Source organism: Podarcis liolepis, assembly GCF_965112155.1.
Source record: "Podarcis liolepis genome assembly, chromosome: 10".
NCBI classification, from domain to species: domain Eukaryota; kingdom Metazoa; phylum Chordata; class Lepidosauria; order Squamata; family Lacertidae; genus Podarcis; species Podarcis liolepis.
This window is the reverse complement of record NC_139562.1, coordinates 57,175,364-57,202,806: the sequence shown is the minus strand read 5'-3', so window position 1 is coordinate 57,202,806 and position 27,443 is coordinate 57,175,364. Positions and strand designations below refer to the sequence as shown.

The window sequence follows — 27,443 nt, the reverse complement described above, 5'->3', positions numbered from 1 at the left end:
TAAAGGCTACGCGGCTGAGGCTGGGCTGGCTATATAAATGCTGCGGGCGGGTCCCACGCCTTGGCCAAAGCTGGGGCTCTGGGGGCGAGCGCAGGTGAGGAGAAGGAGGTGCGCTCGCGTATTTCTTTCAAAGGCACGAAGAAGAAGAAGAAGAAGAAGAAGAAGAAGAAGAAGAAGAAGAAGAAGAAGAAGAAGAAGAAGAAGAAGAAGAAGAAGAAGTTGTTCTGAGGTTCTTCGGCGCTTCAGGACCCGGACAGCGGCGCTGCCTTGGCGCGCGCAGAGGCGAAGAGGCAGCTACCTGTGGCGAGCGGTGGGAACGGAGCGCGCGGGAGCAGCTGACGCGGTTAGCGCGGATTTGGCGGGACGCGAAGGGGAGCGAAGGGAGCGCGCGGGGCGGAGGCCGGGGTGGTCTGCGGTTGGACTACAACTCCCGTCATACCCAGCTAGCGAAAGCAGCGGTCAGGGATGATGGGAACTGTAGTCCCAAAGCAGCTGGAGACTCCAGTTAGGGGGAGACGGGGCTAGGCTAGACTGTGGCGCACGGAGAGGGAGGGAGGCTAGCGCAGGCTGACACGCAAGAAAGGGGCTGGAGAGATGAGAGAGAGAGAGAGAGAGAGAGAGAGAGAGAGAGAGAGAGAGAGAAAGAAAGAAAGGGAGGGAGGGAGGGAGGGGTGGGGGAGCTTATATCCTAAGTAGACAAAACAGAATTTCCTTCCCCCCTGGCCCTTTCCTTAAAGGAAGAGGCGCCAGAATATCGTCAGAATGGCTCACCCGTGTCTCTCCATGTGGCGAAGTTGCTCAGGCTGTTCTCCCCACACACACAGAGGCGCAGAATGTTCTGGCTTTTAGGAAAGAAAATAAGAAGAAGCAGAGGCCTTAGTGATCAGATTGAGGAGTTCTTTTTTGGGGGGTCTTTTTGGGGGGGTGTCAGACAGCATTCAGAGCAAAATAATGGGGCTCCCTTGACCAGAAGGGAGAAGCTGGTTGGAGGCTCCCTGAAGAGGAGCAGGAGCCGGCCATCTCTGAAGCTCCATCCCCTGGAAGATGCTTGTGTTGCCAGAGGCCGGCTTCACCTGGCTCTTCCAGGTGTGGGCGAAGTTCGCAGGGCATGCTGTCCTTGATGGCTGGCTGCCTCTGGAGACCGTGTGCTTAGGGGACGCTGTCCTTCTCCTTCATTGTTTCCACCTGTAGGCAGGGCAGGGACATGGCCGCAGGTGGTGGTGGTGGAGGCGATGGAGCCCTCCCGGATCTCAGTCGCTATGTGGTGTCCCGGCCCGTGTACAATGAGCCTACCTTTCAAGAGGAGAATGAGAGGAAATTGGTGGTGCCCAAAACACTCCGGGAACGAGTCCAGAAAACGTGCAGGTGACTGACCGGCTGCCATACATCACGGTTTGGTGGCGGGGGGCAGGGGCAGGTGACACCTAAAAACTGAAAGAATCCTGGATCGAAGGAGGGTGGGCATGGCAGGGGAGCAGGTGCATTTCACAGTACGACTCGAGCAATTTAACATTTTGTCCTTGGCAGCTGTTCAAGAAGAAAAGCCATTCAGGTAACCAAGACCTTGTTCCCTATTTTGGAATGGCTGCCTAAGTACAGAGTGAAGGAATGGCTCATCAGCGATATAATTTCCGGTGTCAGTACTGGACTTGTGGCTACTTTACAAGGTAAGAGAGATCCAGTCTTTCTCCTACTATTATTACAGGGTGAGGGGGATGGGGATCAGAATGTGATGAAGTTGCCTAAACTCTGTCTTGCAGTTGTGGGTCACTGCCCTGATTTACTTAACCATTTTTAAAAGACTCGTCAGCAATCTGGAAAAGTTCAGGGCTGCAACTTCATTTGGAGCAAAATAAGTTAGGATCCAGCTGAAAATCTGGCTAACTTGGAAATCGTGGGCTGCAAAACACGAACAGCTCCTATTTGTACATGGAACTTTGTTTAAGATGTGGAATACAGACGTCAATAATGCCTGTGTAGAAAGGTACTACTTGATGTAGATATCAAAAGAGTCTATTGTAAGATTAGTCAATACAATACTTTATTTTCTATCATTTCAGGCTTGGCATATGCACTACTGGTTGCAGTTCCTGTCGGATATGGTCTCTACTCTGCTTTTTTCCCCATCCTGACATACTTCTTCTTGGGAACATCAAGACACATCTCAGTTGGTAATTATATATTTCTCATGTTACTATCGGCCAACTATTAATTACAGAATGTCAAACTTATTCAAATGTATTGGAATATCTCAGACAGTAGTTTTAGTGGAACCAGTTTAGTAATATACTTTTATGGTGGCATCCTCTTATTGTGTTTGAGTAGACTTTTATACTTATCCATATTTTTCCACAAAGTGTAGAATTGCAAGGGACCACAAGGGTCATCTAGTCCAACCCCCAAAATGCAGAAATATTTTTGCCCAATATGGGGCTCGAACCTACAAACCTCAGATTGAGAGTCTCATGTGCTACCAACTGAGCTATCTTTCTGCCATGACTACTGGAAATTGCTTTGATGCCTACATTATATGTATGTAATCTCTTATTTTGTTAGTACTGTTCCTTAGCAGAGCTATTTACAAGACATCAGGTTCAATGCCAGTTTTGATTCACTTAGGCTCACACAGGTCCAAATGCAATAGTTAAGCACTTTAAACTCAGCATGATGACTTCAACATATTAACTGCTAATTCTATATGACAGACAGCTGTGACAATAATGCAGAAAATATAGACACTCAAGGACTCTAGTTTATGATGTGTATGACAATCTGGATCTAAAATCATTTTTTTCTGTGGTAGTTTTGGGTGATAGACAATGTTAGCCATTCTCCGAGTAATAATAATAATAATAATAATAATAATAATAATAATAATAATAATAATTTATTATTTGTACTCCGCCCATCTGGCTGGGTTTCCCCAGCCACTCTGGGCGGCTTCCAACAAAGATTAGAAATACATTAAAATGTCACACATTAAAAACTTCCCTGAACAGGACTGCCTTCAGATGTCTTCTGAATGTCAGGTAGTTGTTTATCTCTTTAACATCTGATGGGAGGGTGTTCAACAGGGTGGGCGCCACTACCGAGAAGGCCCTCTGCCTGGTTCCCTGTAGCTTTGCTTCTCGCAATGAGGGAACTGCCGGAAGGCCCTCGGCGCTGAATCTCAGCGTCCGGGCAGAGCGATGCGGGTGGAGACGCTCCTTCAGGTATACTGAGTAGACCCATTGAAATCAATTGACAACTCGAGTCCATTAATTTCAAGGGGTCTGCTCTGTGTATGGCTAACACTGAGCAGCACCCTGATTGTTTAAACTGACAAAACATCATCATTTATTATTTATACCCTGCCCATCTGGCTGGGTTTCCCCAGCCACTCTGGGCCGCTCCCATACACATACAGCATTAAACATTAAAACATTAAACATTAAAAACTTCCCTAAACAGGGCTGCCTTCAGATGTCTTTTAAAAGTAGGATAGTTGCTTATTTCCTTGGCATCTGATGGGAGGGCATTCCACAGGGCAAGCGCCACTACTGAGAAGGCCCTCTGCCTGGTTCCCTGTAATTCCGCTTCTCGTGAGAAAATCGCCAGAAGGCCCTCAGCTCTGGATCTCATGAAACAGTGGTTTTATTATTGCTTTGGATGTTTAGTATAATTTAGTGCTTCTACATTTTAAGCTAATTTTGTTTTTTTATTGTTAGCCGTTTGAAGCACGCTGTTAAGAAATGCTGTGTAAAATATATAAAATTATTCCCAACAGGACCTTTCCCAGTGGTCAGTTTGATGGTGGGCTCAGTAGTACTGAGCATGGCGCCTGACGAAAAATTCCACATGGTCAGCAGCAACATGACAGGGCTGAACCAAACAGTTATAGATATCGCATCAAGAGATGCCGAGAGAGTGATTATTGCCAGCACCATCACTTTTTTGGTTGGCATTCTCCAGGTAAAGCGGATTGGATAAAACTGTCTCAAATGTTGCTGCTTTTATACTTTATGAAAGAACTGATGAATAGAAGAAACAGCTTCATGCTAAACACTCACTATTTTCCTCAACTAGAGCCAAAATGTACTCAAATAATAAAGTAGAATGCAAGTTTGCTTGCCTCACATTTATTGTTCTGCACAGTTTGGGAATGCCAAGCATTTGTATCCTTTTATGTCATGGGATTCGCAGGTGGCGCTGTGGGTTAAACCACAGAGCCTAGGACTTGCCAGTCAGAAGGTCGGTGCTTCGAATCTCCGTGACGGGGTGAACTCCCGTTGCTCGGTCCCTGCTCCTGCCAACCTAGCAGTTCAAAAGCACGTCAAAGTGCAAGTAGATAAATAGGTACCACTCCGGCGGGAAGGTAAACGGCGTTTCTGTGCGCTGCTCTGGTTCACCAGAAGCGGCTTAGTCATGCTGGCCACATGACCCGGAAGCTGTACGCCGGCTCCCTTGGCCAATAAAGCGAGATGAGCACCGCAACCCCAGAGTCGGTCACAACTAGACCTAATGGTCAGGGGTCCCTTTACCTTTACCTATGTCATGGGATTAAAGCCTTGCATTTTGTATCTTGTTTCCTGCAGCCAGGAAAAAAATGGCTTTTTAGTCTTCTTGCATTTCAGTACGATCATTTTAAAGGTTGGAAAGCCAGACCATTAAAAGAGAAAAGAACTATTGAAAATCTATTTAAAAACAACAAGCAAGGCCTTCATGTAAATCCATACAGCTGGTCATCCTGGTAATTACCGTACTTTTAAGTCCTAAACAAGTTGAGACCAGGATACATGGAGGAATCTTTTCACCAGCTTGGCCATGTACTGAGATGATAATTGGAGGCTCTCCTCTGGGTGACCCAATGGGCAGAGGGGCAGTGGGTTAAAACTGGGAGCAGGGCCTTCTCAGTTGTGGCACCCCATTTTGGGGAGTCTCTCTGCCTGGTACCCACTTGATTGTCTTTGGTGCCACGTGAAAATCTTGATATTTTCCTAGACTTTCAATTTTTAAATGGTGAGAACATTCTATGCTGCAGGTTTATTTATTGTTTTATTTTATTTTTTGCTGTTTCTTTAGTGCTCATCCTTACTGTTTTTATACAACAAAATACAAATAAATAAATAAATTGCATAAACTGGAGCTAAGAGATTAAAACAGACAAAAGAAGAGTCTTGATCATTCTATGTTAGGTGGCTAAATCCTGAATTTTGTTAAAATCGTGGGCTATTCTAATGCTTTCTAACTGTTCATAAAACTATTCCGTGCTTCTTCTTTTTCCAGCTAGTGTTCGGATTTCTTCAGATTGGTTTTATTGTGAGATATCTTGCTGATCCACTGGTCGGGGGTTTTACAACTGCTGCAGCCTTTCAAGTGTTCGTTTCACAGCTGAAGATAGTCTTAAATGTCCCAACCCAAAACTACAATGGGGTCCTTTCCATAATCTATGTAAGTGTGTGTCTTGCTGAGCTGGGGGTTGCGCTTGGCCTGATGGAACGGCTGCTATAGATGACTGTTGAGGGAGGAGACTGTTGGAGCTAGCGTTTCAGCCAAGTGGATGTTAATTTAGCCATTAGATCATTGTATGCATTTATATACAAGTGGAGCCGGCAACAAAATGCTGCAGCGTGGAGTTCTTCAGCCAGCCATATCTTCTTTCAGGGTGCTCCACTACATTCCTCCTCCCTCCCGTTTTCTATGCCTCCTGCAACAGCTAGTCATCATTCTGTGACCAGTGTGCCTACTCATTCCTCCTTGGCTGTTTTGGACTTAGTTTTGGTTTTCCTCCCTTGAGTTTTCCCTTGAATATTTTTTCTTCTACTTCAGACTTTAGGATTTCCCAAACATGTTGATATGTTTTTGGCTACACAGCCATTTGTTTTTTTTTTTTTTTTTGGACCTGGGTTTGCTGTTACCTGATACAAGTGGGACTTGCAGCACAATGTTGCATTTTGGAGCACTTGTCTTTGGGATTCTGGTCAACCTGCCATGCCCGCTTTGCCCCCTGCCAGCTGAGCATGCTCAGTCCTCATTGAACAGTTTTATGGGGTTCTCCATCTTACATTCCCCCCTCCTAATTTTCTTTTGTACTTCTGCAAGCCTTGGGCTTCCCCGCAATACACTGGTACCTCGGGTTAAGTACTTAATTCGTTCCGGAGGTCCATACTTAACCTGAAACTGTTCTTAACCTGAAGCACCACTTTAGCTAATGGGGCCTCCTGCTGCCGCCGCGCCGCCGGAGCCCGATTTCTGTTCTCATCCTGAAGCAAAGTTCTTAACCTGAAGCACTATTTCTGGCTTAGTGGAGTGTGTAACCTGGAGCGTATGTAACCCGAGGTACCACTGTACTGTGATACCACTTGCTTGTGCTTTGGTCTCACTCATACACAAATACTGTAATGAGTTTGCTATTCGTATATAAGGTGATAAACACACTCATACAAACACAAGAGATTCACAACACAATCACATACTTGTCTTCTAAGAAGTACATCTAACTGAGTTCAAGGAGTCTTACTCCCAGGTATAGGGTTGCAGCCTTGGCTCTTGTATTTTTTTAGTATTTGCAGCTGTAGATACTAGTAGCTGACAGATATTAGTTTCTGAGCTTTCCTCAACCTGTAATCGTTCTTGTGTCTTGGGTCCCATCTGCACTATTTCATTGAGGGTGGTATAATACCACAGTCATGGCTTTCCCTTATAAAAATATTGGTGGCCCTAGTTTGTTCAGGATACTGAGAAATGTTAGGCGATCCCTGTTTCTCTTACAGAGTTCACAGAGCGGTTTGACAACCAATCACTCTTCCCAGTAAAGTCATAACTGGTAATATACAGCTTTAAGTGAATAGTGCAGATGGGACCTTAGATGAGAATGTGGTTTATTCAAACTGAATGGCAGCGTTTCACATTGTCTTTTTTATTTTTAGACCCTTATTGATATATTTAAAAATATTGGACAAACCAACATTGCCGACCTCATTGCTGGCCTGCTGACCATCGTTATTTGTATGGTAGTCAAGGAAATAAACGATCGATTCAGACACAAGATCCCTGTTCCTATTCCTATAGAAGTGATTGTGGTAAGCCAACTACTTTAAGCTCAAGGGATTTGATTGACAGGAGAAGAATATCTGTTTTCTCTGTTCGTAGTGTCGCAATCCACCCCAATCTCCAAGCGGTGTGAGATTCCAAGGGTCCCAAGTGCTTACCCAGGGTTTGCGTTTACTTCGGGAATGAGGCACAGTGGAGACTGCAGTGTCTTTATGATATATGGTTTATTTGCACATTAACACCCCTAAAGGGTCTTGGTTCTCCCATAGCTGCAGCCTTGGATTCAAAAAGAAATCAGACATTGTTCTCAAACGTTTCTCTGACTCTCTCTCCAGCTCACGGAGGGGGCCCCACCCATTTGCCACCGAGCACCGAGCACCGTAATCCCCTTAATCCACTGTAATGGCTCATCACCCAGGCTATCGCCTTGTCAGGAAGCTAGCTAGGCTATTCCAAGAATTAGAAGCCTTGATTAACACTTGCTGGATCCAGGGATGAGAGTGGTCTGGCAGTCAGTGTAACACCCTGAACTCATAACAACAACATGATGTTATTTCTTTTTATTCTAGACAATAGTCGCCGCTGGCATTTCGTATGGTGTTGACCTGGAGAAAAAGTACAATGCAGGCATTGTTAAATCTATTCCTAGCGGGTGAGTGCAGATTGTTCATTCGGTGGTCAGCTACATTTCAAGGACACACTAATGGCTCAGTTTTTAATAGTAACTGTATAGCCACTTCATACATAATTTTGTATCTACATAGAATCATGGAATTGTAGAGTTGTAAGGGACCCTGAGGATCATCTAGCCCAAGCATCCCCAAACTCGACCCTCCAGATGTTTTGGGGCTACAATTCCCACCATCCCTGAGCTCAGGTCCTGTTAGCTAGGGATGATGGGAGTTGTAGTCCCAAAACATCTGGAGGGCCGAGCTGAGGGATGCCTGATCTAGCCTTTTCAATGCAGAAACATGCAGCTGTCCCAGACAGGGATCAAACCTGCAACCTTGGCATTATTAGCACCACACCCAAACCAGCTGACACAGATGTACTCAAATGTAGGGGAGGGGGAAACAGCTCAGTCATGTATCAAGTGAAAGTGGAGTCAATTTGACTACATCATGTGCTAAACTCCAGCTGGTAGAATTGCACAATGAATATATACATATGGTGAAACAAAACCAGGTCCAATCTTCACATCCCCTCCCCTGCTCTGTGTATGGTTAAATATTAGAAGTAGCTGTAAGAGAAAATGCAGAGGCTGGGGTGTTGGGGCGGGAAAAAGGAGCAGCTTGGCAAATAAATTGTTAAGGTTTCCACCCAATGTGAATCCAAGACATGTTTGGTGTATTTGGCTGGATGGAGAGAATAACATTATTAGATAGTTGTGCTTGTTGGCTACACAGGTGCATATAATTCAGGCAGTAGGGTAAACACATGGAGGCATGGCTGTGGGATAGACAAGTGCCATTACTGCAAGCACATTTACTATGAACAGTTGGTAATGCATTTTATCCGAAGGACTTTCATGTTACAAGTGGCTATTGCCTTTTGGGGCTCTCCAACTAAATGAAGAATATACAACGTATTTTGCAACAAATAATTTTGCAAGTAAATATTGTCTGTTTACTGCAGGGAGAAGCACCAATGGGTTACATCCCCACTTCCCTAAATTGTTTCATTATAGAGTTGAAAAATGCCATCATAATAATTTGTTAGTCATAGTTGTCATACATATATTTCCCTCCTTTTTTATATATAGGTTTTTGCCTCCCGAACCTCCAGCGGTCAGCATGTTTGGAGACATGATAGCATCTGCCTTTTCCATTGCCATTGTTGCTTATGCAATAGCTGTGTCCGTGGGCAAAGTCTATGCAACCAAATACGACTATGCTATTGATGGAAATCAGGTATGTGAAACCAAAGTACCTTACTTTTCATAAACTGTGACGCGAAAGCTGAATCTTATTTATGGAGAGGAGTACACTTATTTTTCAGCCATTGTGGTGGTGATTATAGGTGAAGTAACTTAGTGGTTCTATTAGGAAAATAAGTAATTCAATTGTCAGATTTAAATGAGCAGTAGACTATTTCTCATAAGGCGTGCCGGATTCTGCCTCACTTTGTGGGTGCCCGGCGCACACCTATGACATCACGTGCATGGCATGTGTGTGATGTCACGCAGCAGGAAGAGGCCCAATGGGACCCACAGCAGCCTCTGGAAGGCCCAATGGGATCCATCACAGCTTCAGGAAGGTCCCAACAAAATTTTGTGTATGCCCAGGCACCCAGGACTCCCCCACAGATGGCACCAGTGTTTCTCATCAAGGGTGGAACTAGATCTGAGAGCAACATGGAATTGGTACCAATAACAGACCCATGTTGAGCCCTTCCCCAACTCTGTATTATTTGTCCAATCTTCTTTAGAAGTCAGCCAAGTCCGTGACCATCTCTGCCTCCTGTGGGATAGAGTTCCACAGGAGAACTATTTGCTGCATGATGAAGTACATTATTTTCCCTGATCCCCAAATCTTCCAACATTCAGCTTTATTCAATATCCATGAATTCTAGTGCCATGAAGGAGGGATAACCTCTTTTTCTATCCACTTTTCCATGCCATGTATAACTTCATAAACTTCAGTCATGTCACCTCTTAGTCGTATTTTCTCTAAACTAAAAAAAAAACAAAAAACGCTGCATCATTTCCTCACGGAGAATTGCTCCACCCATTGATCATTTTGGTTGCCCTGTCATTTTATGCAATTCACTTTCCCATTAGCTGCTAGGAAGAAGTATTTCTTTCTCCATATATATATTTTTTAGATATTCTGCTTGAACCAGATTTCTAATGGAGCATTTATCTTTGCTATCTTTTTTGAGAAGTAAGTAAGAATGCATATCTGAGATGGTATGAAGGCTATTTCTATGGCAATATTCAATATATTGTATCTGGAACTAGGTGAAGTACAAATTAAACAATTGTAATTGCCAAGCATATTTTTTTTTCTTAAGGCAATTAGGTTTTTTTTTATTCTTCTTCCCATTGTTTCTTCTTTAACAGCTGTGTCTTTACATTTATATGTCTGTTTCCAGGAACAGCTATGCATAAGCCTACAGAGCTCTGCCATTGGTCAAGTCCTAAAAAGGAACTTGTTCCATAATTCCACACTATTTTATTTTATTTTATTAAAGATTTTCTTGATTTACAAAAGTGTGTGCAATCTCTCTCTCTCGTATTCCCGCCCCCATGTAACGTTTTTACAAATCAGTTTCATTTGTTGTGACATTAGGAAGAAAAGGGGGAAAGAGGTGGAGGGAGATGGGATGGGGTGGGGTGGCAATGTTTCTATTTTACTTACTATATGTGGGGTTTGGTGTCAGCGTTGCTTGTGCAGGTTCTCTCTTGTTCACTTGTGTTCCTTTGGTGGTGAGAGAGGTTGGGGTTGGCCTAGGGTGTGGTTGTTCGTTTGTGGTTGGCTGTGGTGGTCTTTGTTTTCATGTGTGAGTGGGGTGGGTGGGTGTTTTGGATCAGGTTAGCCATATTGATTTGTACGCTGTTGGATAATTCCACGCTATTAAGAAAAATTACTGCACCTCAAATGTACCATAAAAGTTCAGCTACAACTTCATTTGATTCAGTTTTGAAATTGGATTCCCAATTTACAGTTCAAAATAATATTTATGTGTAGGAGCACTGGCAGAGGAAGAGGAGTGCAGGGGGAACGCACCGCCCCCGCCTGTTCTCTGCCCCCGGTGCTGGAGCATGGAGCTCTGCCACTGTGTAGGAGAAAGCTTTTTTTTTCTAGGAAAAATATTGTTTTAACACCAAGATCTTCTAACCTTCTAGGAATTTATTGCCTTTGGGATCAGCAATATTTTTTCAGGGGCCTTCTCTTGCTTCGTTGCCACCACTGCTCTGTCCCGCACAGCAGTCCAAGAAAGCACTGGTGGGAAAACCCAGGTAATTCCGCTCGATGAGAATAAACAATAAAGACAATTCTAATCCATGTATTGCTTAGCGCACAGTGATTGTTCGAAATCTCATTGTTAGTGATTTTGTGGGTAGCGTTTCTGAACGGAAAGCCAAACGTTTCATTGACATCCTGGACACCAGCTTCCCTGACATAAAACTAAGGGGGCACATTAAGAGAAGACTATAGTACCTGAATGGTATTACCTTAACTTGCATGCAATAGGAACTCCATAGATAAATAAATAAATAATATCCCTGAGCCCAGATTAAATACAGTGATGTTGGGAGTGGGGGCAGTCATCTGAATGCTTTGTTGATCACTCAGGTATTAAGTGAGCATGTAGCTTAAGGGGGTTTCAAATGAAAGTTTGCGGGGCCCGTCTCAAGTAGGAACCTGGGTTTTTTGGAGGACACTGGTGGCGCTGTGGGTTAAACCACAGAGCCTAGGACTTGCCGATCAGAAGGTCGGCAGTTCGAATCTCCGTGATGGGGTGAGCTCCCATTGCTCGGTCCCTGCTCCTGCCCACCTAGCAGTTCAAAAGCACGTCAAAGTGCAAGTAGATAAATAGCTACCGCTCCAGTGGGAAGGTAAACGGTGTTTTCATGCGCTGCTCTGGTTCGCCAGAAGTGGCTTAGTCATGCTGACCACATGACCCGGAAGCTGTACGCCAGCTCCCCTGGCCAATAAAGCGAGATGAGCGTCGCAACCCCAGAGTCGGTCACGACTGGACCTAATGGTCAGGGGTCCCTTTACCTTTACCTAATCAGATGACCGCAAGTTCACATTCACAGTCAGTCAGTAGTACTTTAAAAAGAAAGCAGCTGCAGCTAGGAAGGACTTTAAAATGCATACAAGACTCTGCTGTTGCATTTGGCATACCCCTATGAAAGAAAGTTTAAAAACATCCACTTTTTTAAAAAAAATACCACTATACCACTTAGGTAAAAACTTGCTTATGGTAACTGAATTGCTTTTGAACTTGTCCCTGTGCTCCCCCACCAAACAACAACAACCCACAATCTATAATAAGAATAAATAGCCTACTAAAGCCTGTTATACAAAAAACATACATTATAGAAACTCTATTTCCTTATTATCTAAAACATCTTTTTCAGATTGCTGGAATAATCTCAGCTGGAATCGTACTGATTGCCATTGTAGCCTTGGGGAAACTGCTTGAACCTTTGCAGAAGGTATTTTATTATTGCACTTGTCATCACACCGTTTTTGGGTGCATAAACTTAAGTAATGTTTTAGTCCTCTTCCTGATAAACAGAAAGCATTCCCCTGCTATCTTCCTGTTCCTGCTCACACACAAAGACTAACATGCAAATACACATACTGCCCGTGTTTTCCTTGAACAATACAGGTTAATGTGTCTTTCTTTCTTTGCAGTCTGTGTTGGCAGCTGTGGTCATTGCCAACTTGAAAGGGATGTTCATGCAAATATTTGATGTACCCCGTTTGTGGAGGCAGAGCAAGGCAGATGCTGTGAGTTCTTTAACGTGTGAACCATCAACTCATATTTTGAATTAAATGCTTACCCTTTGCTTTTCATTTTAATTCACAATAAATAAATAATTGAGAATCTCAAGTCATTGTGGGGTGGGGGTGGGAATAATGTCCTGCATAGAACAAACGCACCAATGTGCAGTGCTGGATCCCCTGGTTACTATGTCAGGTTTCCAAATCATTGAGGGTTCAGGAGACAAACAATTCCCTGTGGCTTCTTCCTCTGATGTTTGTACATAGACCTAGTTCTCACTGGTGTGGTACAGCAGTACTTGAGCTGCATCCACCTCAGGAGGCAGCAGTGGGGCATTTTGCCTCAGGTGTCAAAACACCTTGGGCCACCCCAAGGCCCAATCCACTGAAGCAAAGGCCTCCCCTATGAGATTGCCAAGACAATGATAGGCTAAGCCAAGCATGCATCGCCAATGGCTGTACACACGCCATGCATTTAAAGCACTTCCCTCTCCTGCAAAGAATGATGGAAACTGTAGTTCATCTCTCGAAGAGCTACAATTCCCAGTTATCCTTAACAAAATACAGTTCACAGGATTATTTGGTGGGGGCAGTGCTGTCCTTTAAATGTATGGTGTGTAAACAGCTAAAGACAAAACCAGCTTTAGGTACAAGCAATCGGTTTGAGTAAAACAAAAACAAAACTCATCCAGTGTAGACAAGGTAAGTTTCAGGATCAGAGATCTAGAAACTGGTGTTGCTCCAGCAACTGGGAAGCTCAGTGTACGGGCTGATATAGCCTGGCCTCCCACTGCTGCTGGGGCTTAAGGCTGTTCTGAAATCTGTTCCTCTTAGAGAGCACCCTTCTTAATAAGGAGACCTTAGCTGCACAGTGACTTTTGACAGTGGCTTGAATGCTTGGATTTCTCTGCTCTAAAGGGTTGTGAGGGGTGGCTTGACCTCTACCTCAGACCCCACCGGGGACATTTTTGCACTTGGGTAGGACTGCCATATGTCCAGAATTTCCTGAACATAGCTGGGAGTCATCTGCCCAAAACGGTGCCCTGGAGGAATTTTCAAAAAACAACTAAAATGTCCAGGAAACCCCAGGTGTATGGCAGTCCATATTGGAAGTGTTGATTTTTTGGCAATTTTCCTAAAAAAATAGGGGGGAGATTTTGCAAAAAAAATCTGACAAAGTGAGGGTGCATTACCGGAGTGTCACTATTTGAAATATGGCAACCCTACACTTGGGTTGGAATCCATCCTGAGGGTCCGTCAAGAAGATCCTTTAGAGGAAGTTCCGGACAGATTCCTTCAGGACTGGTGATGGCAGACTCTGTTAGATCCCTCAAGTATTCAGTCAATTGAAGGTCCAATTTATCCTCCAATGAGTCATTGTCTGGCTACAAGTCAAGACTGGGCATGGCACTGGGAGATTCACATGACTCCTTTGTATAAAACAAAATTCACTATACACAGAAAAACAACCAATTAGTAAGAAGGCTAGATTAGAATCCTTTCTGCATGGTTGATTTCTGTATGGAGGGATATATTATTGTTGTTGTTGTTGTTGTTGTTGTTATTATTATTATTATTATTATTATTATTATTATTATTATTATTAGAAGCATGGTTTGCATATTCTCTCTGAAATAACACTCCCTGCCATGCCTGTGGGATTTCCTCCCATGTGAGATTTCCTCCCCCAGCTGCTTCCTCACATCTTTACATTTCTCTGCTCTACAAAAGTCTACTTTCGGTGGTTGGCTGAAATCACCATTTTCTTGTGTTTTCTTTTCCAGATGATCTGGGTTTTCACATGTATAGCGTCCATCATTCTGGGACTAGATTTGGGGTTACTTGCTGGTCTGGTGTTTGCACTGCTGACGGTTGTCCTGAGAGTTCAATTGTAAGTAACTATTATATAGGCAGGGGCAGTTTCTGCCATTGCACTCCCAAGAAGACAAGTAAATAAATGAATACAAAAGAAGAAGAGTGACACAAGTTACTATTGTTCTGCTATTGCAAGCAAACAGTGTCACTAGTTTTAAAATTGGAAAATGAAAATGAAATACAAATCACGCCGCACAAATCACGCCCCATAGCCCGTTACGAATGAGAAAATAGAAAATGCATAAATAGATATGATAATTTGGAATAGTGCAGACAGAACTAGGCCAACAGGCTGTAAATAGTTTGAGTCAAAACCACAGTAAGCTCCTGAAAGAAAGCATAGACAGATCTGTTCTGTTCTGGTACCGCTGTTGACATTTGGTCTTCTTTGAAGTGCTCCTAGAGGCTACAATGATAATCGTAGAGAAAAACGCTGAAGAACTTTTACATTCTAAAGAGATGACCCACTGTGATGCATAACAGATTCATTTTAGTACCAGAAATCTTTGTATCAGGGCAAGGCAGTGTGGTGGTGAGGTTGGGGCAGCGTAGCTGCATTGGCAAAGCCAGTTCAGAACTCCAGCGGTGTTGCACAGCTCTGTCCTTGCTGCCACCCTGCCTCATCCTGGTGATGCTACTGCTGTTGAGAGGGCAGCAGCCCTGCACTGTTCCATTGCATTGGCTGCTCTTGTTTAAGAATTCCTGTTGTTAACATATTCTGCTCATGACATAGAGCAGGTGTTGTGGCTCAAACTCCTATCACCCCTCATTGTTGACTATGCTGCCTGGAAACTCGAGTCCAGCAACACCTGTTAGGACCACAAGTTCCCCATCTCCAATGTAAATGAAGGAAGATTAGGTGGAGTATTTGGGGGACTGGACTGAATTTAAAGCACTTCGTGCTTAGGCTAGCTCAAAGAAAGTTCAGGGGGTGTCAAAGGAATGGAAGTCAACAATTAGTTCAATTGCTTTGACACACACTTTAGAAACTTGAAGTGGCTCTATTGTTTTGGAGGATGCCGGGGAAAGTATTATTTGAGATAAAGACTGAGAATTATGGTAAAATTAAGAGTTAATTGTTAAAGGATGCTGAACTTGGATGTCTGAGTTGTCAGTGTGGATCGTGTTGGATCCCACCACAGAGCTCAGGAAGGCATACTTCCTTCATGGCAAAAATTATACTGTCCAGTTAATTGATAACTTATTATTACGTAAATACCAGTGGTTTAATGTTCTCCTAAGGGGCACAGAAACATGACACCACTTCTCATTTTAGAATTACAAGTTGCATATTTTTCAGCTAGGCAGATGGCTGTAATGGATGCTTTAAACCAGGCTTCTCAATGTGGTGCTTCCAGGTACTGTTGGACTACAACTCCCATCATCCCAGACCATTGGCTTGCACTGGTTTGGACTGGGCAGGTTGGAGTTCAAGCTGGAGGGTACCAGGTTGTGGGGAATTGTTTTGAAAAAACTCTGAGCTGTGTAAATAAAGCAAAGTATTAGGGCACAGTTTATGCATTTTGCAGAATCAAAGTCACCTTTCTGTATCTTTGGGAAGATTTATCTGTTTTTCTACTTTTAGATGATGTTGAGGATTTTTGTTTTTTAATACTTCTCTACTGCAACAAATTGCATTTTAAGTTGTTTCAAACTGTTTTAATATTGACTTTTATTTGTTGCAACCTGACCTGGGATCTTGGGGTGAATCATTTGTAAAAATAATAACAACAAAGAAAATTTGTGTGTCTTTGAGAAGGGTATAAATCCTTTTTTTTATGGGTTAGCATTCAAACACCTATCCAAAGTGGAAGAATCTAGGGAAAGTGTTACCACTTGATTTTGCTGGAGGTGTAAACTGGGGCAAAAAAAAAAAGACTCAAGAAACATGGGTGCTGCTCTACGTGTTTTGTGCAAACAAATTGGATCATGATCACAGAAGATCAATGCCCTGGTTGAGCTTTAATTCTAAAGTGTTTCATGATCCTCCCTCATAGCTGGCTGTAAAGTAAGACAACGTGGTAGTCCACAAACAACAAGGAAGCCAGAATAGTTGTCCTCATAAAATCAGGTTTAAGAACCATTCCACTACTAAAATAAGTAAGTCCTTGTCAATTCACATGTAAGGAGTTTTTTTTTAATACTTTCCATGTCTTGCTATCTAGTTTACAGATTAAGTAATTAATAGCAGTTCAGCCAATGTTTACTTGCAACAAACTGTTCTGTATAATACATTAATTTAACATTAGGTTATGTACTTTGATCAATGTTTTGTTTTGCTTTTGTCAGTCCTTCCTGGGGTAGCCTTGGCAGCATTCCTGGCACAGACCTATATAAGAACATCAAAGAATACAAAAATGTAAGACTTTCTAACAAGTTAATATTTCATCAGATTATTATTTTTTTAGAGTTGCTTGGAGGTTTACTAGTCTTTATCCTGCAGTGATAGGATGGCAATTGTTCGATTGTTCAAGTATTATAGTGAGGAAGGGAAGTCTTGCTGGATGGGGTAGGAATGCAGTGATCCATCTAGCTAGCTGAAGTAAGGGCATTGTTGCAAAAGATGAAGTGGTATTGCTTGCATCAACTTTTTTTTGCACCATGATTTGTGATTTGAGTGGAGAAACGTCTAGATTCCCCGCCTAAAGAGTTGCGGGGGGTGCCCTCATTCTTCAAATATTTAGAATCCTTCTTCTGCAATAAAGTACACTTTTTTGTACCAGCAACTGTGATGGAATGGCCAACCCATCCCCTAAATGGACCCATCCCCCAAGTTTCTGGTAACCTTTCAGTGGTTAAAACTGCTCCTGATGACTTTGCAACAGACCTCTGAGAAGAGATCTGTGGTATTCCAGGAGCCCATGTAGACAGAGGTGAAAGGTAGGCTGACAGGGAAGTAATAATGTTAACAGAATGGTTAAAAGGGATCAAAAGGGGAAAGGAGTCAATTTAGCAGCCCGGCACTAGCAGAGTGGCAGAAAAACCCACACAAATCCATGCTCATTTCAACTGAAAAATGGTTTCTGTAACAGGTTGTTGAACCAGAAGGAGTGAAGATTCTCAAATTTTCAAGTCCAATATTTTATGCTAACATTGATGGCTTGAGAAGCAGCATCAAATCCACTGTGAGTAGCCTGTGATATTTCTGAACACTTCCTATGTGCAGCAGCCACAATCCAAGTATGGATGCAGGAGAATTTCATTTGGCCTGCATCTTAAGCAAAATGACCTGATTCACACATCTCAGACTAATGTAGCGATTAACACTTAATTATCCTTCAGACTTCACGCACCTGTGAATTTATATGATATAGTTCTCAGCTCAAAGATGTACCAAAATGCATATTTTGTATCTTTACTATAGATCTCATTGTGACTATCTTTGTTAATGTATGTATGTATGTATGTATGTATGTATGTATGTATAAGACAATCCATTTTTATTCAAAAAATATAATTTCTTACTCATTTTTTTACTCAAATACATGGAAAAATATGATGTGTATTATTTAAATATGAACTTCCATACAGATTTCTTTTTTTTAAAAATCCACAGATTAATGTGGAAGTGAATTGACTTTTGAATAACTACTTGCAAAACTGACACAGACCAGAAATAGTGATTTGTCCATCTCTAAAAACAAGACAGGGCAGAATCACCAGGGACAGTCTGAAGAAACAGGATGTGTTAAATTTGCTGAAGCTAAGCAGGTCTGATCTAGTCAGTGTCTCGATTATGCATACTGCTTTGAATTCCATAATGGAAGAAAGGTGGGATAGCAATGGAATTTTTTTAAAGACAATGCCCATTGATTTCAATGGATTGTGGCCAGTGTTTTTCCCCCCTCTCAGCTTACCATTAACACAAATAATAGAATATATTTGTTCAATTCTGCTTTCTGCAGGTGGGATTTGATGCCATGCGGGTCTATAACAAGAGGCTAAAGGCTCTGAGGAAGATACAGAAGCTAATCAAGAAGGGAAAACTGAAAGCGACCAAAGTAAAGTATCATTATTCCCTCTTTACTCCATGGTTCAAACATAAACAACGGGCCTGAAATATAAGCGCTGGTTTTGTATCTGCCTCCCTATTTTGTTTATGTAGCAAGAATGCAGCAAGAAATTACCGTATTTTTTGCTCTATAAGACTCACTTTTTCCCTCCTAAAAAGTAAGGGTTCAATGTGTGTGTGTCTTATGGAGCGAATGCAAGGCTGCGCATCTATCCCAGAAGCCAGAACAGCAAGAGGGATTGCTGCTTTTGCTGCGCAGTGATCCCTCTTGCTGTTCTGGCTTCTGAGATTCAGAATATTTTTTTTCTTGTTTTCCTCCTCCAAAAACAAGGTGCGTCTTGTGGTCTGGTGCGTCTTATAGAGCGAAAAATACGGTACTAATATTTGTAACAGGAAGCAGGAAATCTAAATGGGAGGTGATGGATCAGAAATTTGATCTTGCCAGGAAGATGCTCTGTGACTAGCATAACCTATGCTAGTGTTTTCTGTTGGTATAAAAATGGAGTGTCGTCTGAGAGAGACCAACTCTGTTACCAAATACATTTTCTGGACAACATCTACTCACTACGCTTTTCTTGAGCAGAAAAACAGGGAGTTCTGGCGGAATGAACAGAGACAGAGGGGCAGGCAGACAGACAGAGAGCATTGCTACAGTGCTACAAGAGCTGGAGCAAGCAAATCAGGCAACCAGGTTAAATTAGAGAATCTAGGATCAGAGCTAGAAGGTAACTCGGCCTATGCATGTCTGCTCCCAGATATGTGAGCATAGGATAACAGTGTTAGACACATATGTAGGTAGCCCGGATCCTCAAGACCCAACTAACTGAGCTGTGGATAGTGTTCAAATAGAAGAGCAGGTCCCTTTTCTAACCTGGCAAGTGAGAGGATCAGCAACCTCAACTTTACTGGCTGGTTCAAGAGTGGAATCTGGTCAATAAATAAAAATAAACAAATAAACCCTTATTGTCACTACACCACCTGTGTACAGTGAAATTAAACGAGCCCCCCACCCCCCCATACAATGCAATGGGTCTGTAGTCATTTAGGCAGTTAATTGCTGTTTTCTTTGGCACTGGGACACCATGTCCCACTTGATGGTCACTTGATGGTCATATAGAATAAGTTGCTGAGAGTTTATAGGCTGGTAGGCAGGAGCCGTGATACTTGATTTTTCTACCTCATAGCGGGCGAAGAAGATGTTCATCATCAGCCTTAACCGTGTTCCTTGTATTGCCTTTGTAGTTGGTTAGATGCTGCAGTCCCTGCCACACTTGTTTCGTGTTGTAATCGGCTAGGCAATTCTCCACTTTAAGCTTATATTGTTGTTTTGCTGCCTTAATGCCTTTCCTGAGCTTTGTTCTTGCCTCTCTGTACTGTATATGTTCAATGACAATTCGTTAACTGATGAAATAGAGTCAGGATTGTGCTCATCTACCTGTGCATAGTGGAGACTGGAATACAGTGAAGGATCTACGTTCCTGAGAATTTCAACGTTTATATCTCCATTTTTTTTTTCTGGGCACAGAATTTGATGCTAGCTTGTTTGTGTAAATAACAGGTTGTTTCTGACTATGTCATGCTTAGAGGGGGCCCACTGGAATCAATGAATTTAAGTCAATGAAGACTAACTTATGTTGGAAACAGCCCAATGATTTGTTTTCCTTTTTTTCTGGCATGCAGTATAGCAAATGTAATTCTTTTATGCAATTGTGTGTATGATGTGTGCCTATAAACACAATATGACAGTTAAATAATTGTGGCTTCAATATTGAGTCCCAATGCCCATTCGGGTCATATATAAAGAAAACCTGAAAGACAGTTTAAAATATTTTATTAGGGTGGGGGGAGTCTACAGTTTTGTTTGTTAATCAAAATTTTGCTGGATATACTATGATTTTTTTTTTTATAAATCAGAATGGTATCATCAGCGATTCTGGTAGGACTAATGAAGCATTTGAATTTGATGAGGACCCAGAAGATCCTGAAGACCTTGATGTTCCAACTAGAGAAGTAGAAATCCAGGTGGACTGGAATGCAGAACTCCCTGTCAAAGTCAATGTTCCCAAAGTGTCTCTTCACAGTTTGATTTTCGACTTTGGAGCTGTGTCTTTCATGGATGTAGTAGCAGTGAGAGTTATGAAAACAGTAAGAATATTTTATCATCTTACTAAAAAAAAAAAGTTTTAAAGAACATAATAATTTGAATTTATGGGATTGCTAGACCATTCTGTGATTCATGTGCAATATGTTGGTTTTTCTTGCTGAAATGGTTGGTGCTCCTGTTGACCTGTGGAATGGTGAGATGCGCTAATAGCGCAATTGCTCCCGAGTGCCCTTTCTGTTGCTGTGGAGTATTTAGTTGCCTTAATCACTGCATGGGATGAAACAGATAGTGGTGGTGATGGTGTCAAAGAAAGCAATCATACATTTTATTAAAATTGTAAATAGCAGGTGTGTGGGGACTGAACCTCAATTTGTAACTATGAGAAGGAGTGAGGGGCTTAAACTCTTTGTTCCCCACTCTAACGTTGATCCACAGTAACTGTCTCCTTCCACCTGCAATTTGCAATGGAGGAAAAGCTCTCCTTTCCAGTTGAGGTATGGTCCCCACACCTGCTGTTTACTTTCTGAAAGACCATTCATACAGTTGTGAATTGGGCACACAATTCAACAAGTCCTAATTGCCTGCGTGGCCCTAATAGAGCCATATTTTGTTCTACACTAACTGTGGGCTGAAATGTGGGGTCAATCAGTTCTAGAAACAGGCTACTTACAGAAAATGTCCTTGAGAATACATTTAAGATAACCCCAACCTTTTTCTTTTCAGATTGTCAAAGAATTTGAAAGGATTGATGTGAGAGTGTACATCGCATCACATTTAGGTAAACAGATATCAATCCATTTGCTAATAATGGACTGCGTTCATTCAGAGTAGCAAACAAAGTGCAGAGCCTGCATAGCAGAGTGCATGCTTTGCATGCACCATCATTGGCCTAGCAATTCCTGGTAGAAAGGACTGGTTTAGACAGGACTCATATGGCAAGGCTGGGAAGGTTCTCTGCCTGAGGCCACTGAATACTTCTGACAGTTGGAGTAAGTAGTGGACTAGTTGGACCAAAAGCTTGACTTGGTTGAAGGCAGATTCACATTCATATAATAGAGAGGTGTGGGTTTCTTCATGATTCTGCATACCGTATTTTTCAGTCTATAAGACGCTCCCATGTATAAGACACCTTATTTTTGCAGCAACAACCAACCGCCAGTCCACCCTCAGCACTATCCGTGTATAAGACGGCCCCTAATTTTTGACATTTTTTGGGGGGGGACCTAGGCTTATACACAGAAAAATATGGTAATTACTGAGTATTTTGCAGACCTAGTTGGAGTGAACAGCATTTTAATGATAAACCAACAGAAGGGAAACAAGGAGACAGCCTCTACTAGGGACTGCTGCATTGCTAGCTTGGAAAGGGATATTTTCACTCTCAGAACCAAATTAGACATGAAGTCTGGACATCTGTGACTGGATCTCCTGTTGTTTTGAAAAGATTGCTAACAGCCACCAGTTTGTGGGGAGAGGCAGAATCCAACCAGGACCATGGCAGTGAGAAATGACCAGGGATACTTCTGATGTTTTCCTGATTAAAATAATCTTCAAACTGCTATTTACCAAAGGGTACTCACCATGGGACAAATAGCAGATACACTGACTATCGTACAAGGGGATCTGCAGCCCCATGCAGATCTTGCACACGATGTCTGCAGCCTATCATGACTGTTGGAAAGGGAGCGGTGTCAGAGGCACATACATGTTTGGTGGAAATGCCTGATACTAATTGAATTTTGGAACTTAATTACTAAGCTCATTGGGGAAATAATCATTAAGGAGATAGACCCTGCAATACAGATTAGGGTTTTTAACATACAGTAAGCCCTCAACTAGGGACGTGGGTGGCGCTGTGGGTCAAACCACAGAGCCTAGAACTTGCCGATCAGAAGGTCGGCGGTTCGAATCCCCACAACGGGGTGAGCTCCCGTTGCTCGGTCCCTGCTCCTGCCAACCTAGCAGTTCGAAAGCACGTCAAAGTGCAAGTAGATAAATAGGTATCCCTCCAGCGGAAAGGTAAACAGTGTTTTCGTGCGCTGCTCTGGTTCGCCAGAAGCGGCTTAGTCGTGCTGGCCACATGATCCGGAAGCTGTACGCCGGCTACCTCGGCCAATAAAGTGAGATGAGCACCACAACCTCAGAGTCGGCCACGACTGGACCTAATGGTCAGGGGTCCTTTACTAAGCTCTCAACTTGCATGGGAATTATGTTCCAGGAATAGTGCCTAAAGCCAGAATCACATATTGCATAGTCAAAACACATTATGTGCAATGGCAAGTGGGATTGCCAAAGTTTTTCCCCTGGGTGCCCACCCTTTAAAAAAATTTTTTTTTATTATTGCCAGTTGTGTAAAACTGAATGTGCACAAGTTAAATGCATTTAAGTTGTGAGTGTCCTGTAAATGCTTATTTTTCTATGGAAAGATTTGTATAAGGGTCCTGTAAAGACCAACTTATTTACTAATCCATATGTATTATTATATGGGGTAGAAGAACATTTCTTTTTAGTCTTTGATTGTGGCTTTTGTGTGAGTTTAATAAAATACAGTAAGAACAGCTTGATGCATATAGGATGAGGAGACACTGAAAATACTATGAGAGAGATTATTTGTTTGTTTGTTTGTTTGTTTGTTTGGTTATTTGTTTGTTTATTTTTGCGGGAGGAGGTTGGCTGTGAACTTATAATTTTGCTAAAAAGGGGGGGAAATTGAATAGGTTCTGCACACAGTGATGTTAGGGTAGATCTGAGTATGCGATTTGCTTTTTATTTGGTTGTTGTTGCTGTTTTCAACTCTTCAGAGCACATTATCAAAACACTGGACCACTGTGCATTTTTTGATGATGCCATTCAAAAGGATATGTTTTTCCTGACTGTACATGATGCCGTACTCCACATACAGAATCAGAGCATGCAGAAAGACATCCAGGATCCTATATTTGAAAAGGTAGGGAGCAAACATAACTTGGTTTTCATTAATTTATTTGTACTGGCTTGTAGCCTAACTTTTGTGAATAGAGAGCTCCATTCATAGAACAAAGCTTTCTTACCTCCTCCTTGAATTGCAGCCCCTCACCCCAATGCCCCTCTAAACCTTGTCCTTTGAATCGGAGGACCCTTCAGGGCAGCAAGGGGTCTGGCCAGGACTCCCACCTTGCATGAGTGCAAATGTCGTTTTATTCATACCCTTGAATCCAAGCCACTTTAAATAAACCTCGTTTTATAGGAAAGGCCAAAATCCACAAGGAACTAGGCTTGTTCAACAAAGAAAACATTAGTTATTATTTATTTTTAAAACCTATACCTGGCTTACCTAAAAATGTGCAAAGTGTTTGTATGATAAATGCGTGCTTTGTATAAGAATGTCATAAAACTTATCTATCTACTCCAGATGGTACGTTGCAAACCTTTATGAGGAACCCTTCCTCATTCTGTAATATTTTCTTCTAGTTGGCCTCTAAGGACCAGTTCAATTACAATCTTGTGGACATACCATTGATAGTATTGTCATCACAAGCTACTTCAATATTGTTTGTTATTGCTGTCTCCAAAACCTTGGATTCAACATGGTTTGTTTGTTTTTTAAATAAATGAATCCCTTAGACTTCACCCATAGCTCACCGATATTTTTAGAAATCATGAAAATGGATTCAGCATTTGGCATTATTGATTTTGTGCAAACCTAACCAGGTCAGCAAAGTCATATTTAGGGAATAAAAAGATATGACATCAGAGCTCCTAATAACTTCATCTGAAGGCTTCAGTGATTGCTTTTTGTTCTTTTTCTTTGGATGAACCCTTTCACTATTTTATATTTGTATTCTTTTACTGAAATTATTCTGTATTTTGTGTTTTTCTTGCAAATCATTCAGGATGCTTCTGGATTTGTGATGCGATATATTCATACAATTAAATAACTAACGAAAAGTTTATCAGAGATTTATATTTAGTCCCTTAATCAACTGCATTGTGGTACATTTCCTGTCTACACATTCATAACAACTCTTAACATTTTGGTCCAGATTTCACTAATGCAGGAGTCAAAGGAACCAATAGAATTTACAGAAACAAACCAGAATGAAGAGCTTGATGTTCAGGAAGAGGTATGTTTTACTTTAGTACAAAGCATAAGTATTCCCCCCCCCCCCTTTTCATAAAATGGTGATAAAACATACAGGGCCTGTTTAGTAAACACACCAGATGACTTTATATCTAGATACCTGTGTACCAAGGGGATGCTAGCTGGTTGCAATATTGCCTTGGTGATGACCTTGAGGTTTAATTTTGTCAGTTGGGCAGGGGAAATGGCTCTGGCTTTATAGCTTGTCTAAAATAGCTCATTCATCTCAGAGGCCACGATCTTCCAGGAGCTTCTACATATCTTCTGTTCACTTCTATGGAGCTGCTTACAGGGATGTTTCTGGAGATTGTTTTCACAGTCATAGAGTAATTAAAGGCTAATGTACGCCACAAACTTAAGCAGGTTTAATAGGAATATCCAACAGAGACTTTTTATGGGATTCTTTGGGGGAAATCATATATTTGTATGTTTGTAATATAGTACAAGTATACAATATAGTGTAAGCGTGTAATATTGTAAGAGTTTTGAAAATCAGAAGGTCATTTCAGAAATAATGTTTTTCTCATTCTTTTTAAAAAAAATTCTCACCAGGCTATGCGCAGGCTTGCTTCATGAAGGAAGGATATTGAATTTATCATATCTGTGAACTCTGGCAAACCGGAAGCAATATTAAGAGCATATTTATCATTGAAACAATTTACTTTGCACTAGAAGAAAATATTTATCTTATGCTACAAGTGTCTCGGACTCTAATTTTTCTTTTTACATAGTGTTCTTGATTAACATTATTTGGTAAATTTGTATCTAAATTACTTGGGAAATGGAAAGATCATTACAGATATAGCAAAACTGGCTCCCAGCTTCTAAGTGAGGAGGACAAACACACAACTGTATTTGTGTCCTAATTTTATTCCAATGTACGTAACCGAAAACAAGAAGCAAAGAAAGAAAGAAAGAAAGAAAGAAAGAAAGAAGAAAGAAAACAAAAAAACCCTTGATATGAATTTGAAAGACATCATCATCATCATCATCATAGACTTTTATTGCGCTAGCCATAGGCCATGGCATCATTCAGAAAAATAACAAAAGGAAAAACAGCAATAACCATAAAAATCATCAGGCACCACACATACAAAATAAACCTTGGTCACAACTACTAAGATTGTTTGCTGCATAAAATAGAATAGCAGAAGATTCTCTAGTAAAATGTGCCAAATTAAATATCTGAATCCCCTTTGCAGTTGACCACTATTTTATCTAGTTCTTTCCTCCTGATCTTCTTAGCTGCCAACGCATAGAGTGCTACTTTATAAGTTACAAAGTCATCAGTATCGCTCAGCAGCCTTTCCACCCTATTCAGGTGAGTTCCATTTGGAAACAGGGGTTTTATGAATCGGTCTCTTGGGTCTATATATAACGGGCACTGCAATAAATAGTGGCACAGGTCCTCCACACAGGGTTGCCCACACAGACAAAGTCTCTCTTCATTATGTACTTTGCTGTAGCATCCATCCAAGACCGCAAAGGGCATCGATTGGAATCGCAAGTGGGAACTTTGACAGGTAACTGGCCCTAGTATGCTCCGTTTTAATAAGTGGGAACCATGGCAAACTCTTGGTAGAAGCCATCATAGTTAGATCCCTTTCTCTTGACCTAAAGAGACAATCTCTTAAGTGCCTCTTGTCCATCTTCATTGGATTTGGAAGACAATTATGGCTGCAATCCTAAACTTACGAGAGTTAGCATCACTGAGTGCAGTGGGACTCCTTCTGAGCACACATTTGTTTAGGATTACGTTCTAAGGTTCTGTTTGTAGACTACAAAGCCGACTGTGATGTCTCTATTTCTCAGGGCTACCTTTAGGTGCTACTGCCATAAAGGCAACACTATTTATGACAAATAAAGAATGCAATAATAAGCTCTAGGAATCTTTTTCCTGGAGAGCAACAGTGGGCTCTAAGTTGCTAACACAAAAGTATGCATAGAAATGCTTGGGATACACCAATCATTTATTTCTGAGCTGGTGATCTGATGCCTTTAACTCATTAGTTCAGGATATGCCTTGCAGTCTCAGGTGATGTTCAAATCATTTATTTTCTTGGATGGTTTAAACCAGCAGTGGCGAATCTTTTTGGAAAGTGTGTTCTAAGTCAAATCCAAATAATAAGGCAGTTCCATTTCTAGTTTGTACTGTTATGGTACATACCTAGCGTTCCCATTGTGCTGTTCCATGCATTGGTGTATTTTTGCCCCTTGTGTACCAACTCATGGAGGGCAACTGCACATATTTACTTGCTCAGGTGTGCCACAAACTCTTGGTTCTTGTGGCACCCATGCTGCAGTGTGGCTACCCATAACTTCAGTCTTGTAATCAGCCCTGCCTCTTTTAACCATTAATCAATACAATATTCCAGCAAATAACAAATATTCATTCTGCTATTTAAAAAATCATTTATGATATATCTGGAATGAAATACTACTTTCCTACATGTCCCTAAATGGAGCTACATGAGCAAATAAGCATTTAGGGTGAAGTCTGTTGTAAAGGGCATATAATGATGGTGTTATAGTAGTTCTCGGTACAATTATGCCAACTTAAAATGTCGGATTAAAATTTTGATTTGGTAATACTTTTTTTAAAAAATGTACAGCTAGTAAAAATAACTGGAGATAAACAAAAGAGCAACTAATCACAGAGCATTCTAACAGCATGAATTTTGTGTCAGTGAATAGTGTTTTTTTGTGTGTGGTTTGAGGATCAAAAGCCAAGATTTCTTAGGCCACCTATCACATGTGTATCTAAAAAAAGCGCCACTCTTACAAGTGCCTTATTATGTGAAAACAAATTCCAATTAATGGTTCTGCTGAATTCATTTAACA

At 41.7% G+C, this 27,443-nt stretch overlaps 1 protein-coding gene across 1 annotated transcript; it reads left to right on the top strand.

Moving 5' to 3' along the window:
• Nucleotides 1-106: 106 nt before the first annotated feature.
• On the top strand, nt 107-27,197 carry SLC26A4 (solute carrier family 26 member 4). Its single transcript, XM_083463454.1, has 21 exons — nt 107-343; nt 1,192-1,365; nt 1,528-1,667; nt 2,061-2,171; nt 3,767-3,951; nt 5,266-5,430; nt 6,909-7,061; nt 7,602-7,684; nt 8,795-8,942; nt 10,880-10,993; nt 12,122-12,199; nt 12,402-12,497; nt 14,276-14,382; nt 16,656-16,725; nt 17,399-17,491; nt 18,272-18,367; nt 20,293-20,523; nt 21,206-21,260; nt 23,284-23,429; nt 24,505-24,585; nt 25,155-27,197. The coding sequence occupies exons 2-21, from the start codon at nt 1,205-1,207 to the stop codon at nt 25,176-25,178; spliced, it is 2,337 nt and encodes a 778-aa protein (XP_083319580.1). The 5' UTR covers nt 107-343; nt 1,192-1,204; the 3' UTR covers nt 25,179-27,197.
• Nucleotides 27,198-27,443: the final 246 nt, after the last annotated feature.